This window comes from Macrobrachium rosenbergii, chromosome 28 (assembly GCF_040412425.1).
Source record: "Macrobrachium rosenbergii isolate ZJJX-2024 chromosome 28, ASM4041242v1, whole genome shotgun sequence".
Taxonomy (NCBI): Eukaryota; Metazoa; Arthropoda; class Malacostraca; order Decapoda; family Palaemonidae; genus Macrobrachium; species Macrobrachium rosenbergii.
In genome coordinates, this window is record NC_089768.1 from 20,038,022 (window position 1) to 20,061,983 (window position 23,962).

Consider the following 23,962-nt stretch of genomic DNA (forward strand, 5'->3'; position numbering starts at 1 on the left):
TACTGTGGTTTGGCAGACTGCTTCTACAATCACCATCACAGAGTTGAAGCAATTGTTGCCGAATAGGACAGAATAATGGCAGTGCACATTATCAATAAGAGTTTTTGTTGACAAAACACAATTTACTTGATATTTTGTTTATTAAATGTACATTCCTCTTAGTTTACTAAAGCTGTTATGTTTATATTTATTTATTCCAAATTCTGTTAAATCTGATTCCTAGTACTCATACTAAGTTTAAATGTAAAGGGGAGGTTCACTATTTTTGACTTGTACAGATTCTTTCAGGGAGGACGTTATGGATTCAATCTAAGTTTTTTAATGATGAGTCTGATGCCAAGCCATATATTTGGTTTCCAGTCTAAAATAGATAGGACACTTGCTGTGCACATGAAATCAGGGTTGATCTGTCAGTTCCGAAAATTGTATGTGATAACCTTCTTATCAGGTTTAATGCTTTTAGCTTTTACATATGCAATCTTAAGAAATGGAAACAGGCACTTTCCCACCAACCACCAACTTTACTAGTCAAGTAAAGAACGGTAAGATGTAAGGGGTAAGGCAACTTTGCCTAGAACGTGTGAAATACTCACCTATGAGAATAACTCAAACCTTTTGTTGTTTACTGAGGCACTCTAATGGACCATTCCTTACTGGCATTAACATAAGTAAAAAAGTTTGTACATTCTAAAAACACACAGGATTTGTGTATGTATAAGACATGATTCACACTATGCACCTACATAACACTTGAGTTCCTGTTAGTATTCTGACAAGTATATTCAGCATCATCTTAAATATGGAAAATAAACTCACCTCCAGCATAATTATTCTACAACACCAACATAGTATTGCAAAAGGACACTGCAAAGTGATTAAAAGCCCAAGACATAAAACTACTGAAAAATCAAACATAAAGCAACCTTCCAACAAGCTTATCAAGATGTTCTTTTTCACAATACAAAACTTAAAATGTTTTTAATTTTCAAATGTCAAATTTCTGAGAGTGTCAACTCTACAAAGCTTATCCTTCAAAACTTAGACTAGTTGATAGAAAAATTATTACTAAAACCAAATAAAAACCACATTTGGCATCAAATTTGATATACATTATACTCAAAGGTAATTTCATGCCTTATAAAAAAATCATATAAATTCACTAAAGACAGGCAACCTATTCAGGGGCAGATCTCATATAATAAATAAGAAAAAATGGCAACAAAGGGGCTAACCCCTCGAGAAACAATGGACATACAAGAGTTATGAAAGTTTAGGCACTTGATAATATTCTATCATATTATTTACATCATCTATTCACCTAAGTCTGTACTTCCCTACGATGAACTTATTACTTTCTTTATAGCTCATTATTATTCTATCAGTACAGTTGAAACTGTCTAAATGCTAAAGACTGTAAAAGAAGCAAAATAGAGATAATTTTCTAATTGCTAAAGACTGTAAAAGAAGCAAAATAAAGATAAGATGTTTAAATACATTTTAGGAACTGGACATGGATAGCTGAGAGCCTTTACAATTCTGCAAAAGAAGTTAAGAAGCAATGATAAAATTTTTCTAAAAGAAATAAGGAGAATCCAATATCTAAAAAATAAACATGCAAACATTCAAGAGCATTATCTGAAACATAAGAAAGAATGTCACAGTCTCTAAAAAAAAAAAAGAAAACCAAAAACCTATACTATCAATTTCTTAAAAATACTCTTAGAAATGGACAAGCAATATTGAGAATCTCTTCTTCACTTTCAGTGTGAAAAGGAACTGTTAACTGGACCATATTACTGTAATATACAAAAGTTGTAAACTAAACCAAGTCATGTCCAAGCAGTTGACACAGTTATGCAGGGAAAGAATCACAAGACATATACATAGATATGGCCTTTAGAATCTAGGACAGCTGGTTTTTCCGTGCAGACTGCCTTATTTGTATGGATCATTATTTTCTTTTTTCATATCTGTCATTCATAAGATGTAGTGTATCTTAAAAATATATATCAAAACAGTCTTCTCCATAATTTCTTATAAAAATATGAGCTCGTATAGAATTTAAAAATAACATGCTACATTTAATATGTACTGTATTTGTAATACCTACATATGTATACTAAAGAAAAGAATTAGCCTACTATAAAACTTGATATACTACAAAATCTTCACATTTACCTGAGCTTAACCTTGTTAAAGCATGTTAAGACATCAAGAAAAGGCTTCATCAATCTATTAACAAACTAACTATAGAAAAGTACATTATGCATAATAAGATTTCTTCCTGCACTCTCTTTCTAACTATACTATTAACTCCCATTTCAATTCTGGTAATATACTCCAATAAACCCTGCATACCAAGCACCTATTACATGGAAACCTTCAAACACTAAACTAATGGAAGTACTTAGCTTTATATCTAAAAAATAAGATTTCATAAAGGCTGACTTGGCAATGGAGGAGACAACACAAAACAAACTGCCAAGGATTCTGAACACAATGTTACAACTTTCCATCACGAAAGCATTTCCATTGAAATATATATGTTGTGCCATATCTCTTCCCTTCACTTTTTAGATGGTGTCCTCAACTCACTTACAGATAAGATACTCTTATGAAATTCAAATCCTTGAGATTCAGTAAATTGTGCACACTAATATTTTTTATTCAACAAATGCAAATGAACTTTTGCTGATTAAACTGTCATCAACAAGATACATTTCCTTTAGTTTTCACCTACAGTACATTAAAAGATCAAAAGTATCAACACTTTAAGAAATATTTATGTAGCACTTTCTTTCAAATATACTCTCTCCTGACTATGTGTTACTCTATATGAGCTGTACTGATTCTAAGTAGCTAACTTTATTCTGACTCCACTCAAGATAGGCCTTCCATATTTGTAAAGGACTTCAAGTACCTGAAAAGTACATCTTATATAAAACAGACTCACTACAGATTCCTTACCATCAAAAACACCTACTCAGCTTCAAAAAGTGAAAAGACCTCAGGTGTGGAAGGCTAACAACTGCTAATTTTTCCTACAACTTGTGCACTACACAAAAATAAGACTGTTTTCATTAAGTTCAATAATGACAAAACAACCAACAAGGACAGAAGCTTTTTTCCCCCTCTACATAAAGCTTCAAGCTAAAACATCTATGTTTAATACCACCGAGCTCTCTGTAGTGCTATCTGGTCCATGAGAGATCGTGCTTGATGGGTTACATACATCTGAAAATAACATAGGAAAAATAAATCCTCAAAACACTTACACAGAAAGTTCAAATTTTTCTCATAAAATTCAAGTAGTTTAATTAAGGAAACAAAAAGTGCATTTTCAAATACTGTACTACAATTAAAAATGTACTGTATTGGACAATGTACAGAGTTTTATAAACAGCTTGCGAACAATATATAACCAATATTTCCAAAATAATATAACAAGAGAATTTATGCATTAGAAGTTAAAATAACAAAATACCTGAAACAAGGTTATTCCGAAAATTATTCCAGCTGCCCAGTAAAGATTGGACTCCAGACTATTTATGACCGCTGTAACACACCCAGTTGTGTATATTACATTACCAATTTGATGTTTCTGAAAAAAAAAAATACAACCTAAACAACAAAAATATAGCAGCGAAGTACAATGCTGAAAGAACGGTTTATACACGAGAACTGTAAGTTTAACTTACCATCAACTTCCAACAACACATGGAGAGGTCTACAATTTGTTTGTTATATCCATCTCATATAAAAATAAGATCTCTTACTGATATTTTGGCCCTTCCACACAAGAATTCCAAGAGGGAAAGAATGTCCATATTACAAATAAAAATTATTCTTTGACAATCCTAGTGATGTTAAGATAAGGAATGCTTTGGTTGTCCTACTGGAACATTACTAGGTCTCGGGATGATTTGTTAATTTACTCATTAGCTAAGGCATCCCTGATTGCCAAAGATCCAATGCCATCAGCCCCCCAGCTTGAAAATCTTCCATTCAGATATGAGGGCCTCAGAACCAGAAGGTTGTAAACGCCACCCCCACCGATTTGGAGTTAAGATGTGCAACGTTTCCTTTGTCTATTTGTGGCATTTCTATGCATTGTTTCAGTAAGGTCAAAATCCCTACTGGAACAGTAGAAATTATCGATTTTAGCTAAATGAACTGATGTCGCGTAGGAGCTTTCATAAGAGCTCAGTTACAACCAGAAGGTTGCATGTGAAGTTCAGAGCGAGCCAAAGATAAACGGGTATTCAGTTCTAAGCCAATCAGCATTTTCCAGCATAAGGGGCTCGTAAATGTGTTAATCACCGCGCTAGTTTACATCTCCGCCATTGTTTACAAGTCTAGTGATTTTAAGAATGTCCGTAGTGTTGGGATTTGTTTTTTTATTATCCTTTATTTAGCGCCATTATGTCTTCCTCTGGTAGTGAAAGTGATCACTGTGATGTCATTAAAAAAAATGGTGTTAAGTTACTGCACGATGCAGGCCAAAATATGGTCCTGCATGTAATGTAGGCCAGCCGTTTTAATGGTTAAACATTATGATGATGGAAGGTTATCATCGTCAACATCATTATTACTGTATTATTATTATTATTATTATTATTATTATTATTATTATTATTATTATATTTTCCATCACACTATATTGATTACTCATCAATATTATTATTATATTATTATTATTATTATAATTATATATTTTTATTATTATTATAATCATTATCATTATTACATCCATTGTTGTTATAGCACCAATATAATAACACTTTAATCATTTTACACATTTAACTATGGTTTAAGTGCATGACCAGAATATAAACAAATGTGAGGGATTAGGCGGACATTTTGAATGCAAAGATCTAAATTTTTTTCAAATTTTCACAAAAAATTCTAAAGAGTATTTCATATGAAACTTAGTTTAAATCAATATCTTTCCTAGAAGCAGAGTAATGAATGCTAGACTTTGAGGGCAATTTACTCATTTTTTAAAAAGTGGCGTTTACAACCTTCTGGTTCTGAGGCCCTCATATGTGAAATGTATGTTTTCCTCTGGTCTTGTTTGAGTCTATTATGAAGTTATGTAAATTTTATTCCTTAACACTCCTACTGTAATCTAGTTTCCCCACAAATTAGTGGGCAAAACTAAACGGTTTCAAATTTCAGCATCAGAAATGGCATTCATACTTCTTTACAATTCCTTATAACCAACTGTGATCTTTCTTATTAAAACATATTCTAGAATCATACATGTGGTGCCACTTCTCATACAGTGGTTCTTGGATACTGACAATACTGTGATGTGCCTCTGAAGCACATTGATTCAATTAGTTAAAAAGTTAAAATATTTAATAATTGTACTGTATAAGGGAAATTGGCCAATTTTCAGTAGAGTACATAAGGCAGTTGCAATACTGCAATTGCTCTTGATGTTTGTTTCACCAAAAAGTCATCACTCCCACATACTCCTCATTTGTGATCTCCAAGTGTAATAGGCACTGCAACCCTTTTTCCAACAAACAAAAGAAGAGCACTGGTAGTCCTGTCCATATGCCTCAGGGACCCAAGGTATTGCAACACTCAATTGCCTCTATAACATACTTGTGCATGTGTGGGCCTCAGGGTTTTCCAACATACTGAAATCACTAGTAACTAAATTAAGTTCTTGTGCTTATAAGCTAGGTCAATGAGGTTCCTGTCGTTCAAACATACAAATAGTCTTAATTCATTAGAAAGTGCAGCATACTAAATCTAAAACTAAGTCAAGACTGACTGATGAATATCTGCAAAATAACACAGGAGTGGGAACACCCCAAAATGACAAATTTTAAATCAATTTGTATTTTTCATAACTAACAAACCTGCGTTGGTGAAGAATATTCAAGTACAACCACCACATTATTAAAATTTCACTGATAAGTACTTATGGATTTTGTGTTTAACCATAGCCCATTTCTTAATAAAATATATTTATAGTGCTAATTACAGTGGGAAGTTTGGGGTGATACTTGACGCACATACATTTACAATACAATTATCACTTTGAGGATGCATTATATGGCCATTACTTGCCAAAATGTTGCCCATGCCTGCTCTACAAGATTACCTTATAATCATTAACTTATAAGCATTTACATTTCACTTTAAATTATTATATTCAACATTTTCACACCTCTTGACTTCTTGCTTTTATTAATTAATTTTTGAGGTATAAAGAAAATTCACAATATAATGTTGACAGGAAGTTCACCTTCACTTAAAACATGGCCTTTCAAGCTGCTTGTTAACAAGGAGTATATTATAAGTAATTTTCCTCCTCTATTCTGCAAGTACTCTACTGTATATGACGGGGCATTTTGCTCATGAAGGGGGACAAGAGCCACCAAGATGACTTTTCATGCCCAGTTGGAAAGCACTACTTTAACCCTCCTTTTATTCATGTGGACGTGAACCTTAGGCTACATTATACAAGTAACTTATAAGCCTTAACACAGTTTTTTTTGGTCCTTATTGCCTTATCCTAACAACACGTCTCTTATGTGAACATTACCTGCTCAGTGGATAATTACGGTAAGACACTGAAAAACTTCATTCATTTCAATTTTGATTGGCAGAGAGAGAGAGAGAGAGAGAGAGAGAGAGAGAGAGAGAGAGAGAGAGAGAGAGAGAGAGAGAGAGAGAGAGATGAATTTACCATTTAACAACTCATTTACTATTAACAGTAACAAAAATTATAGGTGTTTGACAACCCACATACTCTGCTGGTATTTTGGTATCTTAGCTTTTTCTGGTGGTGGGCATTAATCACGTAACAAGAGGTAACCTAGCTAGCTAGCGAATTGTTCACCACAACTTCATTAATTAAACAGACCCCAATGCCCCTAGAAAAACCCATGCAGAGGTGCACCTTTCAACCATCAGTTGCAGGAAGTTACCCAGCTCTATTACATGAACTGCAACTCTAAATATCATTAAGAGGCTCCATAAGGAAAACTCAGCAAAACTTAATTACACTAAGGGAAGGAAGAGGAAAACACAAGAGAACCACTTGAAAAGGAAGACGATATAAAAAGCGCACAAAATGAAAAGGATGAAAAGTACAAAAGCTAGAACTCAGTGTAGTTCAAGAAACATGCTCGTACGCTTGTATGGTTCTTTGCACTTTTGCAAGTCTTGGAGGCTGGGATTTGTCGAAAATGAATAAGGTCAATTATGACAAATGGGCTTTGTACAAAATGATCATGAATCTTACAATAAAAACCAAATACATATTCAGAATAATTTTTTAAATTACATACCTTTGTTTCATTCCTTATCCCATATCCACACATGATGTCATAATTCATCTGAAAATCAAATTAAATTTTAATATCTGAAAAAGTCAACTGTGAAAAAAAAATACAAAAGCTTACATGCAAATACTGACTTCATACTAAAATTATCATCTTTTAAATTTCACATACAATGTTAAACTTGGTTATTCTACAATACAGCTGAATGTTACGAATCAATCAAAATTCTCCAACTAACTTAAATATCCAGTTTTATAAGCATTACACACCTTTCACTGAAATGCTGATTACATAAATAAATGTTTAAATATAAATATTTAAGATATGACATAAGTATACTGTAAAAAAAAAAGTTAAAACATCCTTTCCAACATAAATTTATGAGTAATTTGATTTTGATATCAATAACTGTCTTGATATTAATAACTGTAATAAGTAGGAATCGGTGCAAAGTAATTTTCCTAACCTACATCAATACAGTACTGTAATTTCTTTTTCAATACTAATTTTGTTTTGCAAATACAGGTCGACCATCACTAATCCGGAACTAATTTTGGCTAGCGTAATTTCAAATTTCCTAGGCCACCAGACCAACCTGCTGCTACTGTTTGTTGGCACTACTTGTGTGCCTACGTATGTACCCTACGCACACGATTGCATTTATCTTTTGGGTTGTAAAAAAATTGAGAAAATGCAGTCAAAATATAAATGAGAACTGCGTAAAATATAAATTAAAAAAGTCATAAGCGTAATTACACTAATCAAAACAAGTTGTAGCAAGCTTACCAATGCCAACAAATGAGTTTGTGCATTTGTAAGTACCCTATGCACATGATTGCATTCATCTTTTGAGTTGTAAAAATAAAAAATGAGAAAATACAGTAAAAATACAAATAAGAATAGCATAATATATAAATAAAATATCATAAGCGCAACAACACAAACCAAAAAAGCTGTAGCAAGTTCAATGACGCCAGCGAATGAGTTTGTGTGCTCGTACGTACCCCAAACACAACTGCATTTATCTTTTGGGTTGTAAAAATGAAAGTCATAAATAAAATAAAAAATGAGAAAATACTGTAAAAATAAAAATGAAAATATAGTAAAATATAAAAAATGCCAAGAAGATGGGAATCCTGACAGTTCTTCACCTCAAGACATGTAAATGTCCCTAATTACAAATTCCAGCTCTTCACTTTGGAAGCAGCACTGACAAACTTTCTTGTTTAAGTCAACAGAATTACTTGTGCCTTTTATTTTGCCTGTGCTTCATTAAAAATTTCACTTGATTTTCATTAAATATTCAATTTTCCTTTCTAACCAACTTGTACTGATTAACATGGTATTTTAAAGGCAGGATGATGGATGGCATGGAATTTTTTTATTACCTGAAAATTGAAAACTCCCAAAGAACTTGAACATTTTCTTTTGTAAGCAACTGAAATTCACCATGATTTCTTCCAGTGGGCTCACCCATATTAAACAAATGCGCAGACAAGTAAAATAAAAAAGTTATCCAGTTTGTATGAACATAAACTTGCACTAAATTTTTTCATAATTCTGCTCACCTCTTTCTTGTAAATGATGCAACATGATGGAGGTACGCCACATTCCTCTGCACTTGGGTTCAATTCTGAACATTCAAAATACTCATTTGAATTCCAGTCATGATAGCCCTCAGATGTTATACCACAGCAATGGAACTGGGAGAGAAAACAACATTTCAGTATAGTGTGCATATTAATATCAAGTTGAAAATTCATCTATGTTTCCACTTGTCCATCAATATTTTTGCTTTCAATCAAGTTTACACCAAAATGCACTTCAGTAAATGGAAATTCTTGTCATCTAAGCTAGTCATGCATAACAACATAAGTTATAACAAGTCACAAACATTCTAGGACATTTCTGAACCTAAAATGCATCCACTATATTGTATTCATTTAACAGTAGGCATCCACTGTCTGCAGACTTTTCATTACTGGAATTTGGGTAAATATTAAAAAAAGTTATAATAGACAAAGAAAATTTCTATAGAAAACATTTCTACAGCTAAATACCAGACTGTATTCATGCTATCTTTTTAAAATTTCATTAAAAAACCACTATAAACTGTCATTTTTATCATATAAATAAAACTAAAATATTATGCAATTTACTAAGAATAAACTTAATGGGAATAGTAACCATTTTTGCAGTTGAATACTTGTTGAGAGCCTAGCCTTGTCTTATCATTAACAAAATTTACTTGAAATAAACTAGAAAACGTATTTTTTACCTAAACCTTGTTTATAAGAATAAACTTTGGGAGTAGCTGGGGATAGTTGAAGCTTGGGAACGAAATCTTAAAACTAGGAGTTTCCCTTGTGTGGCTAACAGCCTGCGCACAAAGTAGTCCCAGCATCACTTTCTCCTCTGTAGTAAGGCAATTTAGGGCAGTAGAGGTAGAAACAACCTATCCCATAAAGATTCAGGTTTGTATATCTAGGAAAAATATAAATTTTCATAATAAAATTTATTATTTGGATACTTACTTACTGTCAAAGATAGCTATATCTTCGGGTTGACAGACAAGTCAGCATTTCAAAATAAAGAATATCGCTTGATTGACCATGATGGCTGTCTGGTTCACCTGTTCTCTTCCAGATGTATCTTGAATGCTTTTGCCCTTGTCAGAATTCTTCTTGACTGCCTACTAAGTTGTAGGAAGGCATGAGGGTTGCACTTTAACAGTAGGTGAGTATCCAAATAATTAATTTTATGATGAAAATATATATTATTTTGGATGAATTTTACCTACTGTAAAAGATACCTGATTCCCACATTGAAAGGATGATGGTGGGTTACTGCAATTAGACATAAATCCTCAGCCAAGCAAGTTAAGAGTTTCTTGCTTTAGACCAAAAACATTCTTACCTGATCTGAAATCCTTCCTAAATAGTACGGCCGCTAGAAGATGGATACCATGCAAGGATAAAGGGTCCCATGCAAGAGCAGGAAGAGCAGCCTTGCAGAGAAAATCACCTCCGCAGAAATGATGTGAAGAGACCACTGTGCCTGGATCCAAACGTCCAATAAACAAGAGTCCAACTAAAATAAATACATAATGATACACAGGTACAATCCTATACAAACAGGTACCGTACATACATGCTCCCCACATACTAAAATCTGGGATTTCAGTCATCAGAAGAGCATAAAGATCGCTCTTTCTATTGGGCCAAGAATACACATCCACATCAATCTCCTCATCCACCAGGGCAGGAATCAGGGCAGCAGCAACTGACTCCTAAAATAAAGCACCTGGCACCATGGGAGGGGAAACATCAAGGAGCATATCCTCCTGCAGAGTCACCATGAGACGTCTGAGAAAAATACGACAAAGTGCCATCAGACACCATAGAAAATGGGGAGGAATGCTGGGAGGAGGAGGTAAGGGAAGGGCCAGCAATACCTGACACCACCAAGACTGAATGTCAATACTTGCAGAAAAATTCCTGGAAAATAATACTGCTAGAGTGGCAGCTAGCTTAGGTTCCACTGAAACTCCTGAAAAGAGGCTGAAGTAAAAAAAGGAAACATTAACAGAGAAATAGAGAAAAGAGCCACCGACAGTCAAAAAACAGAAGATTAAAGTTGAAAAAGTGTGTTTTGATGAGAAAGGGGAATGGAAGACAAAGTATCAAAATATGACAGAGAAACAGAAGCAGGTTAAATGACTAATCAAGTTGCAGTAACCTTAGAATTTAGAGCCACTTACCACAGAGCTATTACCTTTCCCAATACATTCTAATCCTATACTGGCAGCTATAGCAGATATCTGGTGCAAGGACTTACATTTACCAAAAGGATCCTTTGGCAAATGAGCCAAACGTTTAACAGAGCATGATAAACGAGAGGAAGATGTTCAAGGACATAGATAAACCTTGTCCCCAGAACTGACCCACTTCCATGGCAGCAGACACTTCCAACTGTCGCACAGCAGTCCTAAGCCCAGGCTACTGACACCTTACATCTCAAGGGGAACTGCAAAAATGATCGCACACTACGGGGGGGACACAGACTGTTTCCCTACAATAAATTCTGTCAAGACTCCAAAATAAGAGTCATAACCTGCTCTAACTTTTCTATATGCTTTTCCTGAACCAAAGGGAAGGGGAAAGGGGGCAAAAGGTGGAGCTAAGGAAGAGGGCTTAGGTCAAGGTAAAGAAGGTGCAGAGGGGAGAGATGGAGATGGAGGAGTCACATTTAATACCAAAGGCACTTGAGGAAAAGCAACAGACCTATGTCCTGACCTAACTGCTTCCTTAATCTGTCTGATTCCCTTCTTTTTTTACATTTAGGGAATTTAAGCATAGTGTCCTTCAACCATTCCCTACACTCTTCACATTTAAGTTTGAAATTACACCCTTGACCCCTAAAGCTGGCACAAACAGTGTTCCTATCTAGTTCAAAAGAAAACATCCTGCTTACACAGTAACCATTTCTACAAAACCAGTTCTTCAGTTTGCTTCCTATAGAAGACATCCTACTGAACAAAGACCAACATTCACAGCAGCATGATAAAGCAATAGCCAAACAAGTAAAGCACTAACAATCATCTTCTGAAGCAGGATGAAGAATTCTGACAAGGGCTAATACATTTAAAACACCCCTGGTGGAGAACAGGTGAACTAGACAGTCATCTGGATTAGCCAAGTGACTTTTTATCTTTAAATACCAACTTGCCTACTGGCACAAAGATACAGGATCTTTAACAGTAGGTAACATTCATTGCAAATAATACAAATTATCTAAAAGATTTGCCACTGGTTCCTACAAGGGGTACAAACCATCATCTTTACAAGGAAACATTTTCCTTGGGAGGAGGAACTACCTTGCATTTATGTCTGTTCATGTGCCACCTTCAGTGTCAATCTCAGTCATGTGGGTGCGCTGTGTGAACCTGGATCTCATACACTCACATCTTACCCAACAAAGAGAAGTTGGGCCAAAGGATTCCCATGCCAAAGCAACACTTGGAAACCACCAGAAGGACTCAGTCCCCCATGTGGAAGACCAATCCAAAGATAACATAAGATCACTTACAATAAGATAGTATGTTCTACTGGTCCAATCAACTTGTCTACAAGAATTTGAGGGAGTCACAGCTACTGCCTACTCATAGTCATAGATGAGAGGCTCTGCCCTCTGTTGAGTAACTCACCAGCAACTGACCCATTTGGCTTGGATACTACTCTTCTGAGACTAGATGGTATACAGAAGGAAGGGAAGAGACTATTCACGCACCATACATCCAAATATTTTCATCATAAAACTGAGGCAAGATTCTATTCTATCCAACAGGAGTTTATGAGTTACACAACTTGTTGAGCTGCCACAACAAGGCTTCCTGTAGGTAGTAATAGGTTAAGGTAGTGTGGCAGCACCACACATCCTGTCTCAGTACCCGTGGTGCCAAAAAGTTCCTCCTATCTACCATGGAAGGGGAAATGCTCCTTACCTCATGAGCTCTCATTCAGGGTATGTTCTACACTCAAGCCCTCTGACACATGTCAATTTGATCACTTAACGAAGCCAGAACAAGATCATATTCTCTGATACTACTCCTTATGTCCACCTGTACTCAAGAAAAGGGTATGGCAGTCTGGTCTGAGGCAACATGTCCTCTGTAAGCAGTGACATGTAGCCTTCAAAATACAGAGGAGCATCTCTTCTTCATCATTAACCACAAAGTATTAAAGGGAGGAGACTGAGACCACTTGTATCATTCATCAGGAACTGACAAGTTCTGCAATTTCACCACAAACTCGGATACAAAACGAAACAAGGGTAGAGTCTCAGCCTCAGAGCATCACACTGTGTAAGAAACATGTAATTCTCCCACTCTCTTCACTGATACCAAGAAAAATATGCATATGCATCTTAAACAACCAGAGTAAAGCTGAAATGATTGCAGGGCACACGTGTTCTGTTGTGGACAAACCAAGAAAAATTTAAGGGTTCAGCCACATAAGTGGGCGAACTCACCCTGTCACTCATCATACACACCTTAATTGCTTGTTGCAAAACTGCAATGATTGAATCACTTTTCACATGAAAATATTCTGCCCAAAGGTACTACAGTATTATGTACAGATGAAAGACTGAATATATCATAGGAACATACCTCAGAATGGCTTATTAGGGCATGTATTATCCACCTGAAACCACCCAGGAATAGATCTAAGAATCAAAACCTGTGTCTTTTGACATATACAGGCTGCTTTGTTTGAGGCAGAAACACTGATATGGAAAAGTAACTCTGGGATGTTTGCATTTTAACTATTCTGAGTTACAATGTACAAGCACCATCAAGGAGAGTTCAGTACAGCCTTATGATGATCCCAAGAACAATCGATAGATCCATACCTCCATGTAATGAGTCAAAGTTCAATCGGATTGTCCTTTATGTCTGACAGACCTCATCCAAAATAAATACAAAAGATCAAGCATTTGCCATATTCCATAAACCTACAGCAGTAAGAGTCATATTACTTTCCATTCATCCATTTTCCAAATAGGATCAAGCTAGAACTAGTCTCAAATGTTACTTGTAGAAAACAATGAATTCAGTATGAAAAGGTAAAGACTGGGAATAAGCAAGTTCAGGCAGGTAACATAAGCTGGAGGAAATCCTGATCAGGGTTTCAAGGAGGAATATATCAGTGGTGAATGTTTACCTTCCTACAGCTGGAATCTAGAGCGACATTTTATTCCAGAGTTGATATGTGTAAGTCCTTGTAAGGAAGAAAAAAAAGAAAAGTATAAAAGAGAGAAACTCAACTAAATTTGATGAAACTTCAACAATACTGTCAAATATCAGTCGATTCATAAAGAGTATAAAGCTATTTTATTAATACTGATTGTTCTTACAACCACAAATTACTACACATTGTTCTCGTTAGTAATGAATACACTCCTGAAAAGCAATTAAGGATTGCCCCTATTTTTATCTTAAAATCGCTAGTCAAGAAATATGGAAATATACAAATGGAATCAGTTCAAAACAAGAATTAAACATACAATACATAAGCTAATGTGCCTCAAAACATAAACAGTGCATGAAACCTTACCTCACTCTGAAGGAAATCTACAAAGTTCTGAGTGTTTTGGCTTTCCCTGTATTCTTCAATTAGTCTCTTTGATAGGACAGACTCAAGGATTTCACGCGACTTCCATGGAAAGATAATGCAAGCAATGGCAAACATCAATTCAGCAATCAGGAAGATTGTAAGACTCCAAAAGTACTGGAAAAGAAAAAAAATTAATTTTCAACTATAATTTCATTTTAAAAAGGCTATAACTGACACATGATGATATATTCAGGGCATTTATGCTATGTCTTAAATGAGCACAAGTATCAGGCAATGTAACTTATATAGGCTACCTAACAAGAAATATGTAATGCACATCTGGAATGCACAATGCGCGAGTCACTCTCACAAAGCCTAACCCACACATTCCATGTCACTCAATCAAAAGCAGGTGTAGTACAGTACCTGTCCACCCACCATTAACAATTCTTTGATCACACTTTCCACTCGCTAAGAAAGCAATTTTTGCCTGAACTTTCAGCTTGTCTAGGTCTTCAATTTGGCAATTTCTCCATGATTTTCTGGTCCTTCATTATTAGTCTTTATCATTCTACCTCTCTATCTACTACATTTATAACTGCTTATCACCCTTTCTCAAAATAGCAAAATGTATTCATTTAAGATTATAAGACCATGAAAATCTAATGAAAACATGGAAAACCCACACAAAGCATAACTTACCAATTTTAAGAGACAAAGATTTTCTCTTAAAGCACCAACACATCCAGCAAATGAAACTATGAAGATGACACTTCCTAAGGCAACCATTACTCCACTGAGGTCCGTTATGACAATGTAAGCAATTTCTACTGACTTAAGACCATAGAGATCTTGTGCAGTAAAGACGACTCCATACAAACCAATGGCTATTATGAGAAGTCCAAAAACCTGTGTGAGTCAGAGAGAGCTACATTAATATACATTTCATAACCACAACAAATATATGTTATATGCTCAAAATAAAAAATCTTACACAGCATATACAGTGAAACACCCCCGTATTCATGGAGGATGTGTACCGCAACCACCCCCCCCGCGAGTAGCTAAAATCCGCGAATACTTAAAACCCCTCTAAAAACACTTAGAACTGCCTATTTTGATAATTTAAACACAAAAAAAAACTCTAAAAATGCTTATACCTGAGTATTTTAATAGTTTTATCATAAAAAGTGCATTTAGTCATAAAAATATGAAAATACAGTAATTAGTGAATATTTCTCAGTGAAAAATACTGCGAATGGGGGAATTTTCCGCGAATACAGTAATGGGTATATATGTTCCACAGAGAAATCCGCGAATACAAGAGTCCGCAAATAGGGAGGTTTACTGTACACCTGTGCTTCTGTTTAGCAATTCTGTATCTATACTTTTTAAAGGGTTACTTGTCACAGTCTTTTAAAAGACTGCCTACAGATGTACAGTGCAAGAAACAAATAACAAACATCCAACAAATAACTGCTTCTACAAATAAAGCTTCACTGCAGCTAACTACAATTTTCATTATTATCAAATGTATAAATTCCTATATCCATCCAGATTTACCTGCTATGCAGAACTGCAACTTATTGAGCTTCCTAATCTTACTTGGCAACACAAAACCTGTTCTTAACATGCCACAATTATGAACCACACTGGATACTTTTTATTATACTACACTACTCTTGAATTTTTAAATTTGTTTTATAAATGAGAACTCTCAGTATAGAAATCATGTTCCAATTCTGACTGAATTACAATTATAGAAACTATGAAAGAATGTTTTACAATTACAGAAACTATGAAAGAAAGTTTTAAACAGGCATGACTAATTATCCTTAAAAATCCTAATCTAATTTCTTTAAGATTATGCTCAGCTAAGGAGTGAAAAAGGCAGAAATAGCAAAGCTTGAATGCCTATAATATGTCTCCCTGTCTTACAGTATTTCAATGTTTTCTAAAAATAAACGGAGGTCTTGGGACGAAGCCAATCCAAGAACTGCAAAATGAGAGCTTTAGGTTATATTTATAGGATAAGCAAAAACTTATAATGTAGTTTGTTTTCTTGAAAGTCCATAAGCTAAGCTAATAAAGAAAACTTCCAAGCTAGTTCATGTGATTGAGATTCATCAGACTACTGAGTTGATGTGTACAGCACTGGTAGCAGCCCCATGGGAAATACCCTACCAATTTAATACCAGGAATGGTCAAATAATGGTCATTTTGGCATTTTATCCACAGGGAATATATGGGGCACAGAAGTAAAAAGTCACGTTCTACAGTACTGTATTTACCAAATTGGATGTGAAAACTTGCATTTCCAAGTCCAGTGTTATTGTTTCAAGTTTGTTCCATTCCAAGTTCTTTATTGGGAGGTGATAAGTAGTTATAGTAGAGTGCTATTCGTTAGCACTTATGGGAGCTTTTTTGTTTTTCTGTTACCTGATAAATAGGTGGCCAACATTTCCCAACCAATTAAAACTTCATAAATTCTTATGCTACCACATCCTGATGTTGTCCGACTTCAACCATTTTTCGCAATAATTTCTCTAGTTTGGCAATAAAGGCATAGTATTTAAGAAGTGCTGACAAGATCATAAAAGATATATTTTTTTATATTGCAGAAGGTGTAAAATGACTCTTTATCCATTTGCAAGCCTGATAATCCCTTTCGCTGATTAAATGCCTCTCCTCCGCAAAACAAATTGAAAAAGTAAATTCGCCAGGAATCAGAATGGGACAAAAAGTGTGTGCTTTTTCCCTACAGGGGTCACTCCCTTTTGCAGTTAAGAAGTAGTGTTAAAGGTCAGACTGGGATAAATTTCTGTATTTCACTTTAACAAATAAATAAATAAGTACTTTTAGAGACTGTGACCCCACACTTGGGCTATGTCCTACAATTCAAGGGACCATATGTAGTGGGAATGTGGGTTGAGGTGGTGAAAACACAAAATGATCAAAATACAAGGATGTGGGTTTTGGGTGGTGAAAACACAAAATGAGCAAAATACAAGGGTGTTAATCCCACTCATAGTTCTCATTCAGATTAAGTAAGTTTACGGAATGTTTCCAGACTTAACATCAAGCAATGTAATAATGATCTGGTGCCTAGGTTAGGCTGGTTAGGTTAGGTTACGTTAGGTGTGACGGATTAGGTCAGAAACTGCTAACTGTAAAGTAGACGGCCACATGAAAATATTGTTTAATATAATTTTATGACTAAGGTATAAAAGAAAGGGTGTAAATAGGCAAATGCAGTACAGGTGAGATCATTTGAGAAATTTCCTGTCTTTTATGGTTTTGCTTTCACCCCCGAGGGGCTGGCACTGAAACCAGTTCCTCAGGAATGAACATAAAAACATAAAACAAAAACAAATGGAATAAAAGGGGAACATAAATAAACAAAAACAAGTCTTAGGGGATACGGACACATAGAATTTTGAGAAAATCGTAAATCTCTACATCTGCAATCAGATAAACTGATCATTTTTACAGATTTTTCAAAAAGTGGCTGCTGAAGAGCAATAGCCTGTGCCTGGTTCCTATCTGGTTCCTGGTTCCTGAGCACTCATTCCACAGTTGCGGGGAAATTAACACTATTTGGAGAGCTTTATTCTCTTTGCTTTCTTACAATTTATGCTTCTGTAAGCAGAAAAACTACTCATTTTTTAGCCAAAAGAAGAAATTGAAAATAGAAAAAGCACTTGAACACACAAAAGGAAGCAGTGAATTTGGACCCCTAAAATGTAGGATTACCCCATTTTCTAGTGTTTAACCAAACAATCATATTAATAAACACTATCTTCATGCACCCGTCTCCTTTACATTTACCCTGGCACTTTCAAACGACAAGTTAAAACACAGGAAAATTATATTTTCAGGTCCAACACGCAACAGCCCTAACAGTTTTAAGTATAATTAACTGCATAAGCTAGCCGATATGGTTTCAGGCATCTGGATACAAATTAAAAGTATTGCAGCATTACCAAGACATGAAATATTATTTAGGTCTAATCTAACATGGGCCTATGGCACAGAATCATACGTTCTACCATCAGGTAGAGCTAAGCAATAGCTCCGCATGGGGTGTTACTTTGGAAATTGATTTTTCCTATAGAATTTTGGTTGTTTATCAAGAATTTACCATTATTTTTTGTTGGTCAACTGTAATTAACCTGTAATTAACCTCATAAGTTGTATGCTGGCCATCCTGGAATGCTTCTGCGCATGTGCAATCTTATAAGGGAGCTTTTGGTAAAAGCTTTTGGTAAAGAGTGAAGTTTCTTTCACCTGGGGGTTCAGGGGGCAGAGTCCCCCAACTAAGTACAGGTAACACGGCCTGCTAGGTTAGGTAAGGTTAGGTTAGGTCATGTTAGGTTAGTATATTTCCTTTAACAATAGGTTTGGTAAAACTGTATTTTAGTTGTGCGGCCCGATTCCCGCCAGTCGCCAACCGGGACAGGTTACGGCCTTTTGGGGGGGGGGGGGACCTGGCCAGGTCAGGGCATGTCACCCTAAGTTAGGCTAGGTAGGTAAGATCAGGTTAGGTCAGGACCTTGCATTATAGGAATGGTTATGTCTATTTATGTATGAGGAACCTGTCCCGGTCGATGTCGGGCGGGAATCATGCTGTGCAACTAAAGAAAGTAAAGTTTTTACTATAGGTTTCCTTAACCAATCCCTTCTTAAACATATGCCTCCCCTCCCTAATGACTTGCTCATGCGCTGAACTATTCCGGTCTGGCAGTCCAGTCCACCTCCCAATGTTTCCTAAATGCCGCCTTCCCAAAGGGTCCCAAACCATGTTGGGCAGATATGAAGTTAATAATAATGGACCAACAATAAACAACACCACCTCCTTCACCAGCAACACTAAAAGTATAGGAAAAATCCATGGTAATTCTATATATTAGCTCCGTGCCTCTTTTTACCTTTTCAACTGGTTTTTTCTACACATTTAGGAGTTCTGATGCTGGTGGTGCATCTGTTTGTTGTCAGCCAAATGGAATGTCCCTTCACCGTGTTTAGTACTGGCCCGGGGGGGGGTACCCATACGTTAACAAGTTATTGCACTTGCCAGACGGGATATGAACCGTTCGAAACAGACGTACCCGTGTTCTGTCTTGTGAAGATCGCATATGGAAACCCTTTGTTGGATGGACTTCAGGGGTTAATTACAGGTTAATTACACTCGAGCGCCAAATAAAGGTAAATTCATAATTAGCAACCAAAAAAACTGTAGAAAAAGTTAAGTTAGAAGGCAGTCGCCGTCGTGGAGCTACTATATAGTTCTATCAAATCAATTTCCAAGGTAATAGTCTATGTGGAGCTCTTACCTAGCCTATATACCAAAGTACCTTATGTATTACCTAACGGAGGCCTCAGCCTAAACAAACACTTGGGCAAAACAAAAAGTAGCATAGCCTATCGTACATGGTTAAGTCTATACAAACCTATAGGCCTACTCTGTAGGCTAGCCTAGGTTACGGGAAGCTGGCTAAAATACCAACTTAAATTTAATCACGACTACTATAAAATAATCTTAGTATCAACCAAAAATTAGGCAAATTCAAAAATTAAAACCTAAATCACGAGTTTAAAAAATTTGGAGTTTCCAAGGTCCAAATTCCAGGTAAAGAAGATGAGCTCACTGGCTACCCTGCCTTTGACGCACAGGCCTAGGCTGAGGAACTTCCTGTACTCGACTCACCCAAAATAAGAAGTTGAAGAAAAATAAAGTCCACTTTATGCAGGGACTAATGTATGTGTAGTCTCTCCTTCTCGCCATTTTGAGTTCAAGTGACCCTGCTAGAGTTAGAACATGAAAAAAGTTAGGGAAAGTTCCTGGGAACGCGTACGAGACCACTTCAACTAATTGTACACAACAGTGACTAAACCAAGTTCTTCCACTTCTCACTGCAAGTTAGACAATAACAAATACGTCAGGACGAGTATCGTACAGAAGGCTAAAAGTGTCGGTTCTCCTCAGTCCGTAGGTGTCCTTGATGAGTTTGTTCTTTTGTTTGTATGTATGTTTTTTCTGTTGCTGCCGCTCTTTAGCCGTGGTGTTTGGGTTGAAAAATTACAGTAACTACATACAGACACGTACACAGACTGTATTTACTATGCATATATGTATGTAATACATACACAAACATATGCAAACACACACATACACACACACACACACACACACACACACACATATATATATATATATATATATATATATATATATATATATATATATATATATATATATATGTGTGTGTGTGTGTGTGTGTGTGTGTGTGTGTGTGTGTGTGTGTGTGTAGTGTGTAATGTGTGTGTGTGCCGTGTGTGTGTGTGTAAATTTGCAAAACCCTTTCATCTAAGAAACCTCATAGTAGCCTGCTCATAATTATGAATAAGCATGTCTCTTAATTGTTTGCACTTTTTTTTAGATATTTCTTATCTCTTAAAAAGTACTTTGTTCCTACGACTGATCTCGGCAGCTGGGAGCGATCACTCCAAAGTACTTGGTGAAAAGCTACACATAGATAACGATTTTCAGCCAGCAAATTTGTAAGATTTGGCAACCAGTAGGCTAAACACATTCTTATACACTAATAAAACGCTAAATGTACCAGAAGGGAGAATCCGACTTCTAGAATTATCACACGAAAATTACTGAAAAGTTTCATTCGTGTAAAATAATTATCGTACACTCAACACATTCTCACTTTCTCATATCGGTGACGTCACCATTACCAGAATGAAAAAAAAACTTTCGGGAGAGAAAGAAAAATAAGACAGAGTATTGGTGATTGTAACAAAATATATGATAACGATTTATATTTTTTTAGACACTCCCTTCTGAGTATTCAATCAAGTCTTATTGCCACTTTAGTTGTCTTCTATAGTTTCTAAAAGGCACAAGAAAATTAGAACTAACGATGCAGCATAAAGTTTTCAAATCATTTCACAAGCTTATGACAAAGCAAAAAAATAGTGATAGAAACAGGTAAAATGTTGTGATGCAGTAATAATTTTATTCATGGAGGAGCAATAGTTTTATTGTTATTACAGAAACTTCTTTCACGATTCTACGAACTGTTCGTGGGTCTTATTACTCACAATTTCCTTATTTGACCACTGCCAACTCTTACAGCAAAGAGGTTCAAACATTAATTAAGTACATGAATTCTACCGTTTAGGATTCGTAATTATCTTAATAGATTCTCTCGGTTGGACTGAGAACGAAGGCGACAACTGAATGTTTTTTATTTGTAAGATTAGCAACGTTCCAAAAGCCAAGTGAATCATAAACTGCTTAACTCAGCCATGGTGTAGCACACGAAAGAGGGTGAAATGAATCATTGGCGGAGACCTTTAGCAACAGTTTCACTGAAACTGTTAAGGTTTCAAGGGCGATGAGAAACTTATTTCATTTTTGTTTTAATCTAGTCTAGTTTGTTTGTTTATCGTTTATGATTACCTTAATGCTCTCTTATCAGTCCGTATTTGGTCCATGAGGCGTGGCCCTTTTGTTAGTCGGACAGTTGTAGTCTTCTTGAATCATTTTTTTCTTCGACGTCATAGCCGTCGCTCATTCTTATTAAATATTTTTAGCTCCAAGCTTTGGCTATTTTTATTTCCTGAGGAAAATTATTTTGTTGTCCGCCTGCTTTCTATCAATATCTTTTTTACATCTTAGCTCCGTTAATTTGTATTCACCAATGCTCATGTTTGCAATTAAACTTGATGCAGTTTATAGCTTGATCAGGTCTCTTACATGTGTCTGCCCGTCCTATTTATTTCATAGTAAGTCAAAACATACATCTTGCCTGGGTGTACGCGCCGAAGGCCATGGTGTGACCAAGTTACTAGCCCATCATGAGCAGTAATGCTTGATGGAGCCCCTTCGCATATTTAAAACTTGCATTTTATATTCATCTACAGTACTTACACAGCAAAAAATGATAATATAAAAGAGGGCCGAGACTATATTCTTCGGGTTATGAACTTAGATTTCAATGTTCTATTTTCAATAAATTTAGTATCTAATCCTTAATATTTAGGTGCTAATGAATTAGTACTTCTTCGTTCCTCTTCTTCGTAATCTTTATTTGTGTTTTTTTAGATTTTAAACACTTTAAAAGTTCAGTTTTTACCCCACCATGCGTGTGTCCTTTTTAATTTATTTAGTTGTACATCCAACTCTCTACTTCCTCCACTGGGGTCTTCAATTTGGAATATATTTTCAGCGCTGTCTATAAAGTGGCCAGCCTCGGCAACCGAGGCTGGCCACTGTTTAACGGACGCTCCTTTTCCCGACACTTGCAAAACAGGGTTGTTCATTCAGGGGAAATGAAAAGAATTCTAGGTATTTTGCCAGTTGGAATGAAGAGCCAGATGGTCCTACCCATTATAAAAAAAATAAAAAAAAAATTGTCTCACGTCCCTTCACACAACAGAAGACATTTTATAGGTTTTGTATTTAAATACTTTTCTTCAGTAGAGCGAAAATCGTCCTACTAGGTATCCGTTCCCGGAGCTTGATCAAGTGTTTTATGAAAGAATTACTAACCAATACGCATCTTTCTGGCGTTGTCTGGGCCTGCTGAAAAGCTGATCGTCAAGCCATTAAATAAGTATCTTGAATCTGATTGCCAGCATGCCTACAGGAAAAAATTATGTACTAATGAAGCTTTTTTTTTTTTAGATCGATATAGTTGCATCTAAAGCAACCTAGACCACAGATGAGTCTAAACTTGTTTAAATTTTAGTGTTGCCTTTGATTTGGTAAAGGCACTTACATGTAATTTTTGTAACGTGATGTCATTCACAGTTCAAGATAGGGAACAGAGGCTGTTCATGGTGTTTTTAGTAAGCCTAGGCCCGTCTAGTGAAACATGCCAACGAACAGTGTTCTTGGACTTTTCCTGGAGGTATGCATAAGTCCGACATATTCCAAGGAAAATCTGCTGCTCTTATCCTCATTTTTGCGCGCACTTCTGCTATTGTTCATTCAGATCTTTACCCAGCTCTCACTTTTCAGACACTTTCATTCCCATCTCCCTTTTTAGATTATCAGTTAAGGTAACCTTATTTCTAACTTTCCATGAAGCAAATTATAAATGTTGTCAGCTCATCATCTGGTCTCATTCATATTTCTTGGGTGTTCCTCAAGGTTTGGATTTCTCATGAGGAGGTTATGAACAAAAGAAGTGGAATTTCAAATTTGTTAGCAGAAGTCAGATTTCATAGAACTATACTTGTTTTCTCTTTGCTTAAATTATTTATTTCCTCCTTCGATTGCCATAAACGCCGTGACGCTAGTTTGTATCAGTCAGTCCTTCTCGTAGAGTATTTTTTCCCCTCATCGCAAATGGCTTTCTTATGTCTCCTCTTTATAGTCTGGTACGTCTTCAATTCAAAATATGGTCTTTATTCCCAATTCATCCCCAAGGAATTATGTTCGTTGCTTTGCTCGCCTTAGGAATAGCATTCGATGCGTGACATTGGACAAGCATCAGGCTAGTGACTAGAAATAAAAAAGAATAA

At 35.8% G+C, this 23,962-nt stretch overlaps 1 protein-coding gene across 1 annotated transcript in view; it reads right to left on the bottom strand.

The window, feature by feature from the left end:
- Positions 1-20,349, bottom strand: part of LOC136854100 (tetraspanin-33-like) — a 32,660-nt gene extending 12,311 nt beyond the window's left edge. Inside the window, exons 1-7 of the mRNA XM_067130263.1 lie at positions 20,127-20,349; positions 15,122-15,328; positions 14,420-14,593; positions 8,873-9,007; positions 7,311-7,358; positions 3,485-3,601; positions 3,173-3,234 (exon numbers count right to left, since the gene is read on the bottom strand). Of these exons, the coding sequence (XP_066986364.1) occupies positions 3,173-3,234; positions 3,485-3,601; positions 7,311-7,358; positions 8,873-9,007; positions 14,420-14,593; positions 15,122-15,328; positions 20,127-20,204 (821 nt within the window). The 5' untranslated portion in view covers positions 20,205-20,349. The remainder of the gene's footprint in view (positions 1-3,172; positions 3,235-3,484; positions 3,602-7,310; positions 7,359-8,872; positions 9,008-14,419; positions 14,594-15,121; positions 15,329-20,126) is intronic.
- Between the last annotated feature and the right edge of the window lie 3,613 nt (positions 20,350-23,962).